Below are 21,009 nucleotides of genomic sequence, written 5' to 3' on the forward strand. Positions count from 1 at the left end.
TCAGAAAACGTGGTGGTTGTGTTTATAGTTAGTCACTCATCCTTTGCCTTGAAGTCGGAGTTGAAGAATTTTCTTGGTTGGGATCAGAATAGATTCAGAAGGAATAGAGACATCTATTCTTTTGTTAGAGCAAGAGAGTGATTCAATAAGAACAATTTTCCTAATTTATTATGATCTACAGTTTGATATGTACGAGTGGGAAGATTTATGATTAGCACCAGCATATGATCAGAAGAAATATAGATTCGGTTATTGACTAGCATGTGTTTAACAGAAATGGAAATTCTATTTATGATTGTTCATCTATCTCTTCTAATGGACGAGTTGGAGTATTTTTGTTTGCAATCAGTATACGTCCAAGAGACATGTCGATCACTAGCCATACATTCTTTCTTATGTGTGAGTTGAAGGTGCAATCAAGACTTTAATTACAGATCAATCTATTTGAAACTAATCAGGAAGTACCAGTCAGGTGCTATTGCGAATGCACTTGTCAAACTTGTTTGCGTTATGCTAAAATCCCTAGATGGATTGGTTTCCATGTTTCCTTCTTATTTTATGCATGATTATGGCGCATTGAAGGGAAGTGATTATTATAAGACAGTGGAAAGTGTAATATACCTGTTGGCAAAGTGGAGTGAGTTTGTTACTAAGCAATGCCACTGTCGATAAGGTAATCTCTGTTGGCAATGCAGTACAATCTGCCGATAAGTCTTGAAAGCAACTAACGACCTACGTTATCAGACACTATAACTCTACCTTATCGAGCATCCACTTCTTTCCCATTTAATTAAAAAGATGAAAACATATTCAATACACTTAACCAGGAGTCACTCAAATAAAAAAAATAGTATCAATAACAACGTCACTTAATAATAAAATTAATAAACTCAGTACAAAGAGCAGTTACATTCAGACTCCAGAATCCTTGCTATCATTTTTCCATTACCTGTTATAGCAACACAAATCTCTGGTTTTTCGATTGTGTAGCTTCCTCTGTTTACCACACTCGATAGCTTGGATATTAAACATGTCTACTATGAAACTTGAATTTATACAAACTTTGAATTGACGTAGGAGATTGGCACAAGTTTGAATGCGCACAACAGCAGTATTGCATTGGGTTCTGAAGGCTCTGTAGTAGGATTTGGAGTAATAACGCAAGGCAAAGCTGGGTGAAAGGTTTCTTGTCGCATGCTAAGATGACACAGGGTTTACAGGGCGGGAGTGATACGGTGTTTACAAGTAAAGATGACGTCAGAGTCCAGTTGTATGGATGAAATACTGCGGACAGGTCAGGCACTGCATTCTCGCTAATGTAGCGTGCAGCTATGATTAAGTAATGTCAAAGGAGATCACTCAAAGACGACAGTTTAATGAGAGTGTCGGAAAATCTTATATACAAGCGTATATTTCCAGTTACCAACCATGCACGCAGTTCTTGCGAGATGTCTTTGAAGATTCAAAGAAGATTGATGTACAAGATGTGTGTTTTGATGGTTCATTTCGCCAACACTTCTTCCTAAACTTCCTTCAACTTCACGTGGACTACATTTGAATTTCGTCAAGATCTCCAGACTCGAGAGCACAGAAAGTGATCGATTCGGCCCGAAATGACCCTTGCGAAATGACCTAATATAATCAATTTCGTTGCCAAACTACTTGAGTAGTCCTTCAAATAGTTTAGACCGCGTGCTTCCGTTCAATATTCAAACTACTAAACAAGAAGGGACCGGGTCGCAGACTTAACACACCCGGTCAATCGATGACGATACCCCACGCCATTCTCGAAACACGTACTCAAAAATATGAACCATTCACTGCACAAATCGATTTACTCGACTTTTTGAAAAATCTTAAATTTAAGCGTCAAAGCAGTTGGTATAGTCATAACTTTTTATATTCATTATAACTTTCCCGAATAATGAAAATCAACGCCATTAACCCTTTGCGGTCCGAATTTTCTGATTTCAGTACATTTTTGTCGAACCTCACTCGACATAGGACCGCAAACGGTTAAACTACAAAATTCTTTTGTCCATTGAATAATAAATAATTTATTTCAGAGGCCATTTCATCGCATTTCTCTATTTTTTGTTTTATGGAGTTAATCGATTCGTGCAATGAACGACTCACGTCCCCCCTTTTTTCTATAAAAACTTCAAACAAAAAGACTATCCAAAAAAGAAAACAAGGAAAAGTACTGTGCGTGTCCCTGAATCAATCAATGCACATTCAGTCCGTGGCCAGGCAAATTCAGTTATCGTTCCATCGAGGGCTGTAAACGTTTCTGGGGCTGTTCAATCTCGCCCCCCCCCCCCTTATCGAGATCGAGGGGGTGGCACGGGAAACTTTCCCGGGCGAATCTCTTTCAGCACTTTCCTATAAACGACACGCCGTTCGTTAAGACATTTTTAATCAGCGAGGGGCAGAGAGTTCCGCGACGAAAGCGAAGAGGGATGAAAAAGGACGGGAGAATCGCTGATCTTCCTATTCCAACTGACTGTAACAGCCAGACTCTTCCTTGACCTTATTAAGAGCCCTCTGTTCGGACTTTCCACTCACGGTGGGGAAGCGGGAGGTGGTAACGGAAAAGGAACGAGGCGTGCTGAAATCGAGCGGATCTCTTCTGGAGATCTTCTCCCAACCTTTCGTTTCTTCTTTTTTCTTTCTGCTTTTGTCTCTTTTTTATTTTTTTTTTTTACTTTCCTAGATCCACGACGATTATCGCCTCGAGATGCACCGCGAGAGGAGGCGCGCTGCAACGTAACCAGCCCGAGATTTTCATGAAATCGCCGGTTGATTACATTTCAGGAGGAGAGGGACGAGATTTTCATGAAATCACGGGTTGATTACACGATCGCTCGCTGCTCGAGTTTCTGGGATTGCGAATTCATATGGTAATGCCGCTGAACCTTGCACGCTGCACGGCCTTTGGTAAACTTCATGAAATTCTTCTTGAGAATTCAATTCTGTCCTCGGGCTCGAATGCAGTTTGTACCGGGTTGTACGGAGGAGGTGAGCAGAGCAGGATATTCAGTGTAATTCTCATCTCGAGACGGTTTCGAGGAGAATTGATGAGCCGCGGGACTGGAATCAACTACATGCTAGGGGAGATCACTGTTTCTTACGTGAGTTGTTTCCAGGGGAGACGTGACAATGAGAATTATTGCCGCTGAAGTTTGTTTAAGATGCTTGAGTGGATTTATGGTGAGAGTATACCGGGTACAATGCTATTTTCAGAACGAGGCGCATTCGCGTCTTGATTTGAGTAACTTTAACTCGGAGGTAAAGAACCTTTCCTCAACTGATAAAGATTTTTGAATTTAGACCAACGATTGATTAAGGATATTTTATGTACTAATCCTTTTAGAGACAAAGAAAAAATTGTATGATATGTTATGTATTTATGTCGAAGTTACTGTTGAATAGACAGAACAACGGGCAGAAGATGAGAAACAATCTCTCAAAGCACCATTTTTACCATTTGTACTATGTTTACCATTGTGACATTCTTACGTCATCATTCTGATGTTCATATTTAATGCATTTTAAAGTTTCAGATTATTATACCAACGTTTTTCAAGACAGTAATATTTCCGAACATGAAAAATTGAGAATAAAATAAAATTTAAATAAGTAATCACGAGGTATTTTTCTATATTTTAATATCTATTGATTGGAACAATTAAAACTTAATATCTCCGACATAAGTAAACATTTGTGATACATACAGTATCATTCAGTGTCCGATTAAACATTAATAACAATTGCGGTTCAGAATAAGTATTCGATCGAGACATTAATCGTGAGAAATTTGTCAATATTTTAATATCTATCGATTGGACTAACTGAATATTAATTTCTGACAATAGTTAAATCAATTATTAACAATACTTATTATTTAAACAATGATGGGGAATACGATTTTGCTGTAATATTAATGTTACACAAATTATTTTCTCGATGGATCCAACGAGCCATCGAATCAACAACCACGCGGTTGTTGTTCGCCCTTCCCCTTCTCTACTTCGAGACGCACAAGCGAGCCGCGACCCTCGACCGAGACAGGTATACGAGGGGTGAGAGCTCATTCTTCGACGATCCATCGGTCGATATGGATCTCGCGATCGCGCGTCCGCGTCTCGCGTCCCTCCCATTTTTGCTCGTGTAGTTTCCCTTAGTTATCGTAGCTTGGTATTGCTTGTGGGTACCTTAGTTTGGTTTGGTTAATTTTATGGCATGGTTCTGTTAGTTTTAAGGCATGTACCTAAGTTAGTTTTAAGGCATGCGTGTACGAGTGTCTGTCCTCTACCAAGTAATTATTAATCAACTTCTTTTGCTTTGTTCGTAGGTCCATATTGGACTCGCAACTTCGTTCTCCACTTCGGTCACTATTACTTCATGTGATAAGTGAAGTGACCAACTGTGTAACTGGACAGAAAGGTCGGTTGCCGTCCTCCTGGTGGATCTGTATTCGAGAGGAAGACAATCGGCTCCTCCGGATCGGTTCTCTACTTCCTGCATCACGTTTAGTGTAGTCCAGGCTCCCGGCGCAGTGCAGTAAGTCCAAAGCGCAGTGAGACGGGTGCAAGTCGGGTCCTACAGTGGCTCCCAACGGGGTGCAGAATGTGGAGGACTGGTTCGGAGGCGTCGGTCGTTTTCCTCTCGAGTCCAGATCCAACAAGAGGAAACGGGACTGACTCAGTATGTCCAGTTTCATGGTCGCGTCGTGTCGCGATCGCAATTTAGCTTCACCCTCTGAGTTCAAATAATTATTTGGCAGAGTCAGGCTTAGACTTTGGAAATCGAAGGGAATTTTGTTTTCCTTTGATTTTCATCGTTTCGTACTTAGTATTAAGCTCGTTGACTCTATTTAGAGTATGCATCTACGTATGTATACTCTATGTGGAGGGAGATCGAAGGAAGTTTGATTCCTTCTATCTCCGGGTCTCCAGTCGCAGCAACCTCCACGTGGTGAGACCTGGTAATCGGTATTATTCGAAGTATTGTTCGTCGCGAATAATACCGAGAGCTAATGGCTGCGAAATTGTAATAAGATCTTTAGACATAAAAGGTGTAAAGTGTAAAGTGTAAAGTGCAAAGTGTAAAATGCCAAGTGTAAAGTGTAAAGTGTAAAGTTATGTACCATTTATGCTATGATTACTTTTGTAGTCCTTTTATCAATTTTTACCAATTTGCTATTTATACTATTTTTACCATTATTTCTATTCCAACCCTCCTATAATAATGACTAAAGATACTGTACAAAATGAAACAACGTTCGACTCGAATACTCTGAGTATTCATAATACTAATAATAAATATTAATAAACCTACCTTCTTGAAGTAACCACCATGGAGTCGCATGTGGCCATTGAGAGCTGGTATATTTTTGAATTTCCTATGGCACAAATTGCACTCAACCGGTTTCGGCTCGGTCTGCGACTTGTTGTTTGCTGTGACTGTGCCAGGGGAAGCGGAATTCCCTGGCGATGGACTGCTTTTCCCTACGTTTCCGCTCCCAGGCGAGTTAGCTTGCGGTTGCTGTTGCTGGTGTTGCTGTTGGGGCTGCTGTTGCTGTTGTTGCTGCACCTGTTGTTGGGCCTGTTGCTGCTGTTGCTGGAACAAACAAACGACGTATCGATTATTATCTTTGCATTTATCTCAGTCATTTAAATTATTTCTTGTTACATTATTTTATCTATTGATCAGAAAAGGTACTCTTTCGTTGAATAATTTTATTTTTCAGTATTCGTAGAAGATATTTTATTGTATTCTATTAATCTGTTATTTCTTTTTATAGCTATTGCCATGTCCTGTTTTCAACTGGTTGTCATTTTCAAAAGAACATAACTTTTAAAATTGGTTTCACAGAAACTCTAATTATACAATTAATAATTTCAATAGTACTCTCACACGCAGTTGGTATTGTTATTAGTATGCGCTGTGCTATGGAAAGGGTAGGCGCGAGTCTTCAGAGGTAAAAGTGCTCCCAATATGATATTTAATTTCACAGTACTTGTGTTCTCAAAGTCTCCAGCAAGGGGGACAATTCTTTCACACCTGTGCCTGTCAATTAACAGAAACATTCTGCGATTCAAGTGCCCTCGACTCTCTTTGAAGAGTCGAGTTTGCTCCAGGACACAATTACCATAAAATTAAATATTCGATTATAGTCTCCTCGAGTGATCGTTTTCGCCCCAACTGCGACGAAGACTGACGTTGCAGAATTGTCATTGTATATTCCGTTCTCCTCGTCGATTGAAATTTTTGTTCATATTTCTTTCAAGTTTTTCATTGAAGTATCGATACGCGAAGATTAAACTAGACCTGGGATTTTTATAATAAATTTTAGACATCTAACACTTTAATAACCATCTTATGAAGTTTAAATTTCTATCGTTTTTCGTATTCCTCGCTAAACTTTGCCACTTACCACTGCCTCATCCTAGAGTATTACCAGAAACCATTTTAATTATATTATAAAATAATTTCTCAAGATCCAATAAAAAAAAATGAGCATGAAAGAAAAAATAATATCACCTATTAGGTGTTCAGTAAAGGGTTGAAACCTTCTAGATCATCCCTAACAATAGATAACACCCCTTAACAAAATCTAGAAATCAAACCACACTATGTATACTATATAATGTAGGAGTGTGATATATAATACGAGGGTAAGTGTCTGAGTGTATCCGTGTATGCAATGGTTGTGTGGGAACGCGGTGTAATTTGTTATTTATAATAATTCGGAGTTCAGTTCGGTCGAGACAGTTGTAAAAGTCAGACAATAAATAATTCGTTGCCAAGCTGTAATACGTTTTAAAGTCATTAGATTCCTACAATAAGTTATAAACTTCCACCTGAAACGTCGGTGCAGGATCAAGCGTTACAGCAACCGGTGTCTTTTAATTTCACCCGCGACGTACCCCCACCAGATAAGCTCACAGCGGGGCGCGGGCGTTCCTCGCGCTGCTCTTGTCGTCGCAACAAGAAAATTGAAATTCTCCGAGTCGTGACGGGTTTTCCACCGCGGAAGCGCGAAACGCTGTTCGAGAATTTATCGCGCAACGTAATAAAAATTCTAATAAAAGCGCTCGTTTCTTTCTCGAGGGCGTTTCACCCTCCTCGCGCGCGCGCGCGAACCGTTCCATTCTCTTGAGATAAAGGTGGAGCGATGCGTGATAATAATATGGCTACGTAGGACGCGGAATTTCTTCTGCTACCGTCCCCACTCAACCTCCTCTCGCCTCCTGGTTAAGTCCTCTCGAGAGCCGAGCCATTCCTCTTCCGGCTGCTACGAGCTGCGCGGAAATTCTGGAACTTCGCGAGCGTTAACGGGAGAGGGCGAAGGGGGTGACTGGCAGGGGAATAGCTAAGTACAGATCGAGAACGATGCACCTTGTTACCCTGGCGTAACGTTTCGTAATTTTCGTCTGCTTCTATTGAAGGGAGGAATACGATGCACGCTTTAGATCTTTTGTTTTTAATGCAGTTTCGTTTTAATTCTAGTCAGTTAAATTGTTTCGTGAAAGTGTGGGTCAGTAATGGTTTGGATTTGACTCGAATTAATTCTGAGGAGGCTTGTAGAGAGGGTGAAAATGACAGATATTTCTTTCTTTCTAGAGAACAGATATTTCTAACAGATATTTCTAGATCTTTTGCTTTTAATGCAGTTTCGTTTTCATTCTAGTCAGTTCAATTGTTTCTTAAAAGTGGGGATTGCAAGCAATGGTTTGGATTTGATTCGAATTAATTCTGAGGGGGCTTGTAGAGAGGATGAAGATGACAGGTATTTCTTTTGGTTTCTATAGGCAGAGTTTAGAGGGTGCAAAGGGCTTTGAAGTAGAGTCATGCAATTTTTGTTGGAATACTATTCTTCTTTCTTTAACTATTTCTGAGTTATTATAGCACAAGAGTCTAAATTTCATCTCTTAACCATGCTGTGAAAAAAAGAAGTACATGTCCACTGTTTTTATTTTGAATTTCCTTGAAGTTTCAGGTGCTGAACATATGTTCTATTACTAATTAAAAATATACCTGTCAGATTTACCAATATGCACACAGGAATGTTGAATAGTTTCGCAGCTTTGTTAATTTAGAGAAATATTATCTACGGTACCTTTCTTTATTTTTGAATAGATTTAAATTAAGAGAAGGAACATGATACCGTGAGAAGAAAAATTGTCAAATCATTTCTATGTAGCATTCCACGTTTGTTTCTTTTTTATTTCGAAGGATTATCATATTACTTCAAAAAGACCACATTTTTAAACTATTAAAAGAACTAAATCTACATACATATTTAGATCTAATCTGTTTATATATAAAATAAGTAATTCCAAATAAAATATATATATATATTTAAAATGTACAATTTCAAACACATCATTTTTAAATATACATACATTTATCAAATATGAGCAACCCAATATAAAATACCTTTACGTTTCCATACGCGTATGACGTACACTACCATTCCTACGACAATCAATAATTCGCGATATTTTCTAGTCCGACATTCATACATATTCCGCGCAAAGTAGAGAAACACATACGTAACAAATATGTAAACATAAATAGCGGGCATTGTTCCGGTATGAATTTATAATATCAAATCCGGCGAGTTCCGGTGAAAAGCCCACCGACCGCGGGCTTTCATCGTTCGCTTTTTATTTCCCTAGAAGCCATTTGTTACCCGAATATCGAACGAGACGCTACGATTGCGGGCTTTTCAGCGATTCCACGTACCGCAACACGCGAAACGCTTCACAATCGTCGGGCTCGATCGAACCGGGGCGCGCGCATCTTTCCAACGAAAATTAATCTTCATTTAATTTCGGCGCAATTCCGTCGGGCGTTAATTTTCGCCGCGCCTCTCGTCCCGTAGCTGATTGATTCCGAAAGCAGACGCAGGATTCATTAGCCGTCGAATTCGCGTGACAAATTTCGAAACCAGAGATCGATTTCGGTCGACGGAAAACTATTTATCGGATTAAAAGGCTCTTGGTTATTTTTGTGAAAAATTGACGAGCCCCGTGGTAAGTTTCATTCGAATTTAGTTATCGGAGTTTAAACTTCTTCCTTGTTACAAAATAGATCTTTAATATTATTATTTTTTCTTGAAGCACGATGGTGGTTTACAAGCTGCGACAACTTCTTTAATTTTTAATATTCTCCGGGTATTTTTATTTTATTTCGTGGCTGGGGATTCGAGAAGCTTTAGGTACTCATTATTTATGTATGTCGGTGAAAAAATGTTTCTTGAATATTATTCTATTTCCCTGTAGCATGCTCGTGTCCTACGGGTTGAGACAATTTTTTGTTCTATTTGATCTGGCTACAACTCGTACAATTTTTAATATACCTCAATCATCTTTCTTTTATTTTGTAGTTGAGGATTCGGTATATTTTTAATACTATTTATTTATGCATAGAAAATTCCCTGCATTGTTGATAAAAATACAAACTGCTAGTGCATTGCTGGTATAGTCGCGTCTATTAATTTTCATCATTCAGGGAAATTATATAACTATACCAAACTTTTTTGGAACATTGTTATACATATCAAGAATTATTCTTAAAGTTTTATCTCTTGTGACCTTGTCCAATGAAACGATCAAACTATTAAATATATATTAAACGACCAAGTAAAAAATAAAGGAGGAATATCGAGATAAGGAGACTATCTCGAAATCGAATCGAACGCCTCGTCAGTCACGAGTCGAGCTCGTTGGTATTCCGACGGCGATTTCGATACTTCAATAAATCATCGAACATCAGAGTCTCCGTCTTCCGTACTTCGTCTCTATCCACCAAGGGGGTTGGCGAGCGATGAAGAAGACAGAGTCGAGACCCGCGGAATTTTCTCGACGAGGTTGTCGTTACGTAGTCAAGTCTTCGCAGCGAAATCGCGCTCTCTGGTTTTCATTCAGCCAGCAAATCGTTCGCCCACGCCAGTGATTCTTAACCGCTATGTCATATCGATAGAGCAGATTTAAAGAATAAATGAAAATAGCGTTAATTTTACAGTAATAATGCAGAGTATAATATATATATTATAGTATTATATTAAATTACTGCTGTATATAGACGATAACGAATCGCAAATCAAGGTATTATAAAATACAATTACTCACAGTTATTTCCAAAATAAAAGAACTATTTAGCAGGATTGATAATATTCTCAAAGGAGTGGTTTAAACGATGAATATTTGAAATGGAAATATAAAAAAAACATTTCATTTTGCGCTGTAGTGTATTAAAATAAAAATACTTCTTTCTTCGACATTCTGCTTTGTATCTGAAATGACTATTCCAATTTATCTGTGTAGAATCTGTTATTTAAAATATTTGAAATATTGTTTCACTAAATTCTACCCCGATAAATTATTACTCTGTACAGCTTCGCATACCACCAAATCAATACAGCCTATTTTTCTCAATATTTTTCAACAATCTATAAACAGAAGTAGCATCCATTTAGACATCTATTTTATTTATGATCAGAATAAATGAACAGTTCATACAATACAGCAGTTTAAGAATCACTGAGTAATTAATTTAAATATAATGTAATCATTTAATCTATAGCATCTGTTATTTGAAACATTTATAAATTCTATCTAGCTTTAGTCGAAACAATAAAACATAAATTATTAATACTCTGTATAGATCTACACAGCATCTAATCAATACACAGCATCATCCTCGATATTTTTCAACAATCTTCCAACGAAAGTAATTATTCATGTAGATATTCACTTAATTTTTAATTAGAAGAAATGAATAATTCATAGAATGTAGAGATAGACTTCTACTACATAACATCAATTATTTTAAACATTTAACACATTCACGATCGCTGACGTTAATTCACGTCACTTCGAATTCTATTTCTGGTTATAAAAAAAATATGAAAATCTTTTTATTTTATACACTACATATTTACAACGTTGATATTTCAAAACATATTTTTTAATATTTATCGTCGCCCTAACAATACAAATTTGCGACGTCCAGCCTTACAATTTTGTTATTTTCGCCAGTACTCGGTATTAGAAACGTAAATATCTGCCGGTCGCGAATGTGTTTAAGATCCTCCTTTACATTCTACCCAACTCTAGTCAAAACACCAAAACCCAAATGATTATTTCTCCCAATCCTCGATATCCTTCAAGAAAAAGGAGTACCCATATAAATATCTATTTCACTTACAATCAGAGAGGATAAATAATTCACACAACACACATGGTTAAGAACCACTGGTTCATTTCCCAGCGAATCGTCACTCTCCATAGAACCGAACAGAGACGCTCGATTTCGAACGTGCGGTCGCACGTGCGTCCTACGTGAGACGCATGCGATCGCAGCCTCGTTCCCTCGTTCCACCCCCACCCGAGGTTCCACGCCGGGAAAGAGTTTCAAGAGCTTTTCTTTCGGGTCACATCTCGTCTTCGAGTAGCCTCCTTCCCCGTGAATATCGTCGGTGCGAAGGCTCGACGAGCGAGCGTCGTGCGAGCGTCCCGCTCTTTTGTCGCTTAAGAGAACGTACTTCCGGTGAGTGGCTTCCGAGTCAACGCTGGGACCGTGGGGGATGAAAGGGGTACACAAGCACCGCTGAAAGAAACACCGTCGAGGAAGAGCACCGTGAGGGCTCTTCACGAGGGGCTGATCGCCTGGGTAATTAATCGGGACGGAATCACGCAACATGGCTCACGGCGATCAAAGATTGTCAAGGGTACCCGACAAAGCCTCTTTTCTCTCGTGGCGACACCTGTCGTGCTTGATTTCGCCTATATTCTCCGCCGAGGCATGATTGAGAGTCAAATATAAGGACTTGGCATAATTTATTTGAGGAATTTATTGTGGGAGGAATGGCTCCTTTGAAGTGGTAGCAGGTAAGGCAAATTTTATTTAAATTATTGTTTCGAACTCTGAGCTTTTTTGAAATTATAAAGTCGAATACAGAGGGTGGTTCTTTCTTCAAGGGCTGAAATGGTATAGTTATCAGAATGTATATAATTTTATCATACATATTTGTTAGGTACTTACTAAGGGAAATAAACGTGGTATCATGTTATATATACATATAAGATTGTTCTGAACCACCTCTGAGCTTTTTTGAAATTATAAAATCGAATATAGATTATTGGGTGGTTCTTTGTTCAAGGGCTGAAATGGTATAGTTGTCAGAATATATATAATTTCATCGTACATATTTGTTAGGTACTTACTAAGGGAAATAAACGTAGTATCATGTTATATATACATGTAAGATTATTCTGAACCACCTCTGAGCTTTTTTGAAATTATAAAATCGAATATAGATTATTCGGTGGTTTCTTCAAGGGCTGAAATGGTATAGTTGTCAGAATATATAATATCAGAATATAATTTCATCGTACATATTTGTTAGGTACTTACTAAGGGAAATAAATGTAGTAACATATATGTATATACATATAAGTGAAGCTTGTAAGAGGAATTTTAAAAAGAAGGCACATGTTGGCAATATGGATTTATTGCTTTCAGTATATCTCTGTAAAGGAGCTATAATATGAATATAAAAATATGTATTTAAAAGAAAATCAATTTTTTTATATTAATTTCGTTAATAATTGTTAATGTAAATGTCATAGCACTTTTACTTGGTCCAGTTTCATTGTTGGTATTGTATTATTCTGTCTTAAAGTATTGCACACCATTAAATTCAGCACAGTTTTCTCTACATTCCCTTACAATAAACGGCAATAAATTATTTACGCCACTAAAAATGAAAAATACTAATGTTGCGTCCACAATTAGTATCATTTTTTAGTTTTGCAAAAATTAGCAACACCTCATAATTTGTTAACAACTACCATCGAATAGAGAACTGTGCATATTAATTGGAAAGTGGTGTCTGACCAGTTACGTACTTAACCTACTTACAGCTAACTTTACCAAGAACGTCTCCCCCATTCGCAAAGAATCAAATTTATCCAGCTAACGAAGTTTACCTACAACTCGAGATTCGCTAATTCTCGCGAATTAACGTTCGAACCTCCAATGATATAATTATTTAAAGAGAAATTACAATACAATTTGACCCCAGCGTTAAAGAGTAAAACAGACTTTTCGCGATAATAGTGTTTACCATTATTTCGTCGATATTTCGATTCGCCAGACCGGCCTTTCGTGCCCGGGAGCAATCTATTCGATTATCTTCCTCGTTTTGCTTCATCAAATACATAATCCAGTCGATCGACGATAATGGCGGATCGTTTGTAGCGGCGGTGCATTGCGGAGCAACGAGTGAGTTTAATTTAAGACTCGACTGCCGGGACGCCGCGACGATAAAATCCGTTTAATTCGTGCAGGTCGAACGATTATATCCTCCCTGATTTCCCTTCCTCGTTGTTCGAGAAGCCTGCGCGATAAAATAACGCTCGCATATCGATCTCGAGGTGGACACTGTTTCGCACAATTATTGTTTGCCTTTTTCACACCGAGATCGGCCGTTCGTTATTTTGCGGCCTGTAAGATAGCTACAAATAGCTTTAAATAACATTTTTGAATTGTACAATTACATAATTAAATAAATAGATTTAAATGCACGTCGAACTAATTTAGTGAAATAAATTTTTGAAAAAACTGGAGTCCAATTGATTGTGAAAATAAAAGGTTGTTCTTCTTCGTTTAGATCAAATAAAATCATTAAGTAAAATTGTTGTAATATTATTATTTTATGTGGGACCAAAAGTAAGAATACGACAGCTTCATATTAGATAAACTATGCTTGCTTACATTATATATATTTAATTCAGTTTTTGACTGATATAATTTGTTTAACCTTTTACTGATACCAATCACATTGAACTATTTTCTAATACACACACCAGCAGAAAATTCTAATTCATTTGTTACAATTTTTGTTAATTTGTCAAAGAAGTTACTCTGAGTAAGAATTAATAAGAAATATATCAAAAAGATATTATCAGGAAATTCTAATTCTTCAGTTACTGCTTCTGTTAACTTCTGAAAGAAGTTTATTTAAATGAGAATGAAGCTGTACCTCTAGCATTAAAGAAACACGTTTTAAAATGATTGATCCGTGAATGGAAACTCGCGGCAGTACGCTTGCACATTTTACGTCCGCCATTACAGTTGACTCAGCCGTTCCGTTTCGAGGGACGTAATCACCCGCAGAACGGAGGGGCCAACACCATCGAGAAAAACGTCACCTTCCCGTCATTTCCGTTGCGAACGACTCGACCCGTTCAAGTACCAAATTACGAGAAGTTTCCGGGTGGGCGGTCCACGAAACAAAAGAGACGTCGGATGTTCCTCGTCTTCGTCAGGCTTGATGCCGCTCGACCAACGAACCTAAACGCCTTGAGAGGCGTCGGAAATGTCTGTCGAGACGTCGAGGTTGATGCGTCGCAGAAGAATTAGGAGAAATAAACGTGTACTTGTAATTGTTTATAATAACTATGAGGATACGATGAATGAATTTATGAAAGTTGAAGTAGTCTCATTTATTATTATTATAAATATACAAGGTACATTTAGTAAAGGAATTGTTTGTCTACAAATATTTTAGAATTTAATATTTCAGTAATGATATCTTGACCATGAAGTTGTTTAGTCCCCTTTAAGTGAAATAAAGATTAAAGACAATTATGAAGAAACAGTGTCAAAAATAACTAATGTGATAATTATTTAAATAAAAATAGAGTAATGTATGAACGCTGTATGTATGAAATATTATTGAAGTGGGAAGAAGTGAAATTAATAGGAGAACAGGAAGGGTAGAATGGAGTCGAGTAAAGATTTTCAGAGGGTGAGGAAAGGGTGGAGAATCCCAGTGCTAGAGATAGTGGATTGCTCACGAGGGTCGCAACAGGATTGGACCACTATCTTGGTTGTTCCTGGCATGTATGATTAAATTAGAACAATACTGGCATAACTTCTACTGCCCGTTTATTCCTCCTGCGACCCCCTACACCAATTTACCACTTACTACACGCTGGTAGTTCAGAAACTCAGCCCCTTTCTTCCTCCATCTCTTCCATCTCATTCTCGACTTTTTCGATTCTTCTTCCGCAATCATTCTAAATATTTTAATTAATACACGATGATGATTCTCCTAACAGATCTACAGATAATCAAGAATGACATGAAAATCGGAAGAATTAAATATGTTTCAAATATAGAAAATTTAGGTATACTTATGATCACTTATCATAAATTAATTAAACAATTTTGAATTTTTGAATGTTGAGTTCAGATTCGTAATCAGCGGCCTCAAAAACTCCTAAATACCAATTTTCATTGACAGGAATCATCGAAAAATATTTGACATGTACTTTTTTATTTTGTCTTGTTTCATTTTTAGGGGATGAAATCACCCCTCAAAGTTCATAAGAAGTATACATGTTTTCTTTGGAACTATTTTGATGAAACTCGGTATATAAGAATGTTTGGAGTCGCTGATTCTAAATTTGAACTCAAAACTTAAAAATTCAAAATAGTAAATTCAATATGGCGGAACAAAATGTTGAAAGTGACTCGATTTGTACGAAACTTGGTATGCAGGGATTGTTGGACGCGGTGATTCTAAGATTCTAAGGAATGGTAACACTATAAAATTAGAAAAATTTCAAAAAATACTTGAAGCACATCGAAATAGCTTCCACTGAGTAAAATATACTTTCAAGATTCAACGCTTCGAAGACGTTGCGTGCTCGGATCAATAACTAACTTATTCCGAATTCCACGGAAGTAGCATTCCAATCCTCGGGGAACGGAAGCGCAAGAATTACACGTACAAACTAAATCTACGCTAATCCCGCCGAGTATTCCGATCCTCCTGCAGTTCTACCGTCCAAACAATTCTACAACTTGTAATGTTTAAACATTTCAACGTGTAAAGACCAAGAGCATCGCAGTTCCTGGAATAAATTCCAAAAACTTTCACCTGTTACCAAAAATAGTTTCAGTATAGAGCCTCGTCTTTCCTGGCCTTTACGACGTTTGCTTCATCAAGTCTTCAGAAGGGGACCAGAGCACCCATGAAAATTCTGCCAAGCAGGTCCTAGGGGAACCACGATCCACGTTTAACTTGCCCAAAGCCAAGGGGTTGGCCACTACGCGAGATGCGTCGCACTACTTTTTCAATTATACACCTGGCCATTGGGCCAAGCTGGTGGCTGGTTAGGGTCGACTAAAAGGGCCATCGCGTCGATACGAGGTGCGTCGTTGTACGGGAAAATGGCAGCTGCGATAAAATCGTTCCCGGCTTATATATGCATAATATACATCCTGAGGTGGCCCTTCCCACAAGAAAAGCTGCGTGTCAATCGAGGCGCCTTGGGTATCGTAAATGAACCTCTTTCAACAGCCTTCTGAAGAGCTGCGACGAACCCAACGACCTTGGGAATTTGGATTTTATCATTTGCTGGAGGAAAGCTTTCTTAAAATATTTTCTAGCATTTGGTGCTGTTTGGATGTGATATTTTGTGAGTTTCCTAGGTGTCTTAGAAATCAACAATGGAATAAGTAAGGTCTTTCATTTGAGCCCATACTTTTATTATCTGCTGGAAGAAAGCTTCCTTAGAATATTTTCTTGTGAACACCGTTTGGTTGGTCAACATAATGTGATATTTTTTGAGTTTCCTAGGTGTCTTAGAAATCAACAATGGGATAGGTAAGCTCTTTTATGCGAGCTCCATACTTTTATTACCTGCTGGAAGAAAGCAGGTTTGGTTGGTCAAAATAATGTGATATTTTGTGAATAATTTAGAAATCTTAAATTACAACACTGATAGACTAGATAATTTCTTTTAGATAAGGCCTTCATACCTACCTTAATGATCTATGACCAAATTTTATCATTTGTTGGTAGAAACCTCCCTTAAAATATTTCCTTGCATTAAAAATCTTATAAATCACTATCAATAGACTAAACAGTGAAAGAACTTTCATCGTTTTCCGAACAACGTGCATAGCTCCATGCCCGAAAATTAAGAACACCAGACGAAATTCAGAAGCCTCCACGTCCCTTGGCTCGAACGTAATTCCCAGCATAGCTGGTTAGACCGTCGCGGGAACTGGACCCCTCTACCCTTCTCGCCAGCTGGACAGAGAGAGACGGAACGGAGAGACGAGATATCCTAATCGGTATGAGAGTTTCCACCAGTCGACTCTCAATTCGTACCGAAGCAATTCACCGAGACCGCGGGAGGAACGGACCAACACCGTAGGGATGGGGATTGGTGAGAGGATGGGGGAGGGGGGGGGGGAGACAGAGGGACTCGAGCGAACGACTCGAAGACAATGCAATTATTCGCAATTACCGCGTCCGTCCGCGGTTCGCGGAATTATCCCATTCTGTTTCCATTACTGGCACCGCCATTCCTGCCTATCTACCCCCCCCCCTCTTACCTCGTCGCCCCTCTGACGTAGACGGGTACATAAATTCGTGTACACGGACGTGTCGATGTAAGATGCCATTCAGCTTGTCCGAGGAGCCTTGGGAACGAAATTAATACTACGGATGGCTTGGCAGAAAATTTTGGTTCGGTGAAAACGGGGTTAGGGGAACCCATCTTAAGTATTGCCGTGAAATAAATTTCTGTTGTAATACTGTGACGTGTAGATGGACTAAGCACTCTTTAAAATATATGAACTCGAACTTGTGGTTTACTAAGAGACTTGCATGTTGATAATTCGTAGAGTTGGAACCTGAGAAAGGGCAAGAAGCTTAGTTGTAAAGGGAAGAGACAGGTGTGCACTTCATTGGAAGATTTTTAAGAATCTCAGAAAATTTGCAAAGTGTCATGTTATTATTCTACACATTTTCGACAATATAAATTATCCCTACTTGAAGAAATGTCCTAATTTCGACAAAACGTGCTTAAAGATATCTCCAAAGTTTCTAAGGAAAAGAATCTCAAATGTCACTCGAAATTTTAACGCTAGAATTTAGATAGGTTGAAGAAGCGACAAGTATCTAATTAATTTTCGTTTTCTCCTGCGTAATTTACTATTTCGTTTGAGCGAATGCTTGACAATTTACTGGTCCAGATTCTATACGACGAGATGGACGAAACCTAATTCCATCTACCCCCTTAGTCGGGTAGTTCAAGTTGACGACTGTACGACGCATCCAACGTAGTTCGATGGGAACTCGATTGCATACATCTACTTCTGGTACAAGTTGTCGATTGTAGAATTCCGTGTAAAGGTAGATCCATTAAACTTGATTCTATCGGTCCCACTTCGGAGGTCTTCGCTAACGACTAGCTCGATGAGATCTGGTAATTGGTATCACCTGCCATAAACTTATTCATTGTCAGTAATAGCGGACTAATTGGCTGCGTAAGTAGAACGTTTGTGAAATAACACGTGCAACTTGAAGCATTTTTATAAAATGGTAGTATTAACTTATTAGGTAGTTTTGCTTAGCTAAAATATTTAGGAAAAGATTATATTCATATTTAAAGGCTAGACTCATTTTGTATGTACATTTTCAGGTTAAAATATTTTTTCGAAATTCCAAGGGAAGATATAGCACAATTCATTTTAAGAAGAATTCATTTTAAACTATGAGAACAGGGAAGATTTTCAATTAGAATATGTAACTGAGTTCTTGACATCGTAACACCTCATGCAAATATTTGAAGACAGAACAATGTTATAGAAAATTGCACTAAGAAATTATTTAGAATATTTCTATTAAATTATTATTGAATCAAATCGTACGAGAAAATAAATGTACAAGAGAAAATATCAGTGCATATTATAGTAGAAGGGGTGCATATGGTTATTTCATTATCTAACATCAAGGAAATAAACGTAAAATAAAATTCAATGATATGTCTGACTATTTCCGATCCATACTACTGCAGAATCGTGTCCATCGATGGTGATACACGTTCTGTGGTCTTGAGAGAATAAAATAAATTTGTTGACAGTTATAAATGCGAGAGAAAGTTATTCTAAATGCAAAAATAAATTGAAAAATTATTAATAGATCCAAAATTTTCAGTCACATATCGATTTTTATTTCTTACTTTTTACCCTGCAAGAAATACCTATCCGCACATAATACTACCATTTTCGTTCATTGTCGACATTTTTATTACACAGATAAACTATTTAACACACTCTAGCAAGCACTCATGGCTCTGAAAACCAAGTCTTCATTAAGAGAATAGTCCAGAATTCGAGTGAGTTAATCAATGGCACCGTTCTCGCGAAGAAGTCACTGATTTGCAGCATGACGTCGCTCGCCACGATAATACGACAGACGTAAACGTTAATAATTACTCGGATGCGTTTGCCTCAACTGTGTGTCGCTCAGCAGCCGTCGTTGTTGCTTTATCTCCGTATTTTACGTCGACTTCGCAACGAGTGCACTCCAACGACGAGAGCCGACACGTCGATGGAACTTGAGCCCGTGTTGATATAACTCGCGGAACGAGAGCAAGAACGAAAGGAAAAGTGGAGCATTAAAAAGTCAAACGGCATCGCATCCGGGCTAATTACCATTCCTTCCACCGTTGTTTCTGTTTACGGAATAATTAGCGGCCCATCGTGGAAAATGGTGACTTATCACAACCACTGCAACTCCTAGTTTTTAGTGGAAAACGACCAATCAGGGTTCCTTGCTTTCAAGTTGTAGAATTTTTGGTTCGATTCTAAATTTACTTATGATTCCATTTGTTGTACGGAGTGGACTTGGAAGATTTAAGAGGAGAAATTGAGAAATTATGAAATGATTTTAAGACATTTGTGGATACTCGAGTTCCTCTATTGTTCCTCATTAGATTGTTGTTATTTGGGATATGAATTGTGACTGATTTGCCTTTTGATCTGTTTTTAGTAAGTTATATTTTGTGATACAAATGTTTGATATTAATCAAAGCAAAATATAACATATGTGATATTTAAAAGTAACAAGATAGGAAGGTATATAATTAAAATCTTACTACTTTGTTCTTTCTAAATAATCAATGAAGCTTCACTGATCATTAAGGGTAATAGAATAAATAGATATATAATCAAAATATATTTTTAATTCAAATGTCCATGATTATACTTATATAGTTTAATGTTGAACAAAATTTATCTTTGGCACTTCGAGAGAATAGAAAATAATTATTCTTTAAAATTTTCAGAACATTTTTACGTTATCACATATACTGCAAAACAATCTATTTAATTACACACCGAAAACAAGACCGACAAACGTTTCAACCATACTTTTTCATGTTCTTCCTAGTTTCAAATTGTACGTTACAATAAATTTCAACGAACATATTTTTTAATAACGAATTTAAAATTAGAAAGTTATAATTATGGCTCGGGAATTTGCAGGAATATCAAAGCAGTCGTCGAAAAACTAGGTTTTTCTCCACTCAATAATTAATTATTCTCTTTTGGGTGGAAAAGTTGGACTTTTATAGGACGGAAACAAATTGCGCTGAAAACACGGATTCAGCGTTAATTTCAGGCCTTAGTGTTTCACGGTGCTCGAATTTCCTTGATAAATAATGCCCCGGGGCTCGCGAAAAGTTTATGATTGGTACGTACAGGTACATTTCAAACTTCATACACTCTGCCTCGCGTTTTTCGTTTTCGTCAGGCTATGAATATTTAAATTTATGTAATTAGCGTTTATTTCAACTGATTTTCAGAAGCATCGAGAAGTGAGCCACCATTGCCTTCGTTTTAAATTGTATTCTCGCTGTATATTTATTTCACTTGCATTAAAAAAAATATAGACATTTAAATTGAATATAAACTTCAAAATAAATATTAAGAGAATAAAAATTGTATTCATTATTATTTATTAATAGAAAGCAAAGAATTTCAAAACGTTATAGATAAATATAAGCGTAGAAAAATATACAAGAATGTGTCGCGATGCATACAAATATAAAATACACAAAAATACACGTTAAAACATTTAAAAGGTAAACATACATTAATTTAAGTTTCTGTTCTTTATCTATGTAT

The 21,009-nt window shown here is 37.5% G+C and overlaps 1 protein-coding gene across 4 annotated transcripts in view; it reads right to left on the minus strand.

The window, feature by feature from the left end:
- Nucleotides 1-21,009, minus strand: part of LOC128880023 (uncharacterized) — a 678,051-nt gene that overhangs the window by 49,567 nt on the left and 607,475 nt on the right. For all 4 annotated transcript variants that reach the window (XM_054129644.1, XM_054129645.1, XM_054129646.1 and 1 more), the window contains one exon: nucleotides 5,341-5,622. In XM_054129644.1, the coding sequence (XP_053985619.1) occupies nucleotides 5,341-5,622 (282 nt within the window). The remainder of the gene's footprint in view (nucleotides 1-5,340; nucleotides 5,623-21,009) is intronic.

The sequence above is a fragment of the Hylaeus volcanicus genome, chromosome 7 (genome assembly GCF_026283585.1).
Source record: "Hylaeus volcanicus isolate JK05 chromosome 7, UHH_iyHylVolc1.0_haploid, whole genome shotgun sequence".
NCBI classification, from domain to species: domain Eukaryota; kingdom Metazoa; phylum Arthropoda; class Insecta; order Hymenoptera; family Colletidae; genus Hylaeus; species Hylaeus volcanicus.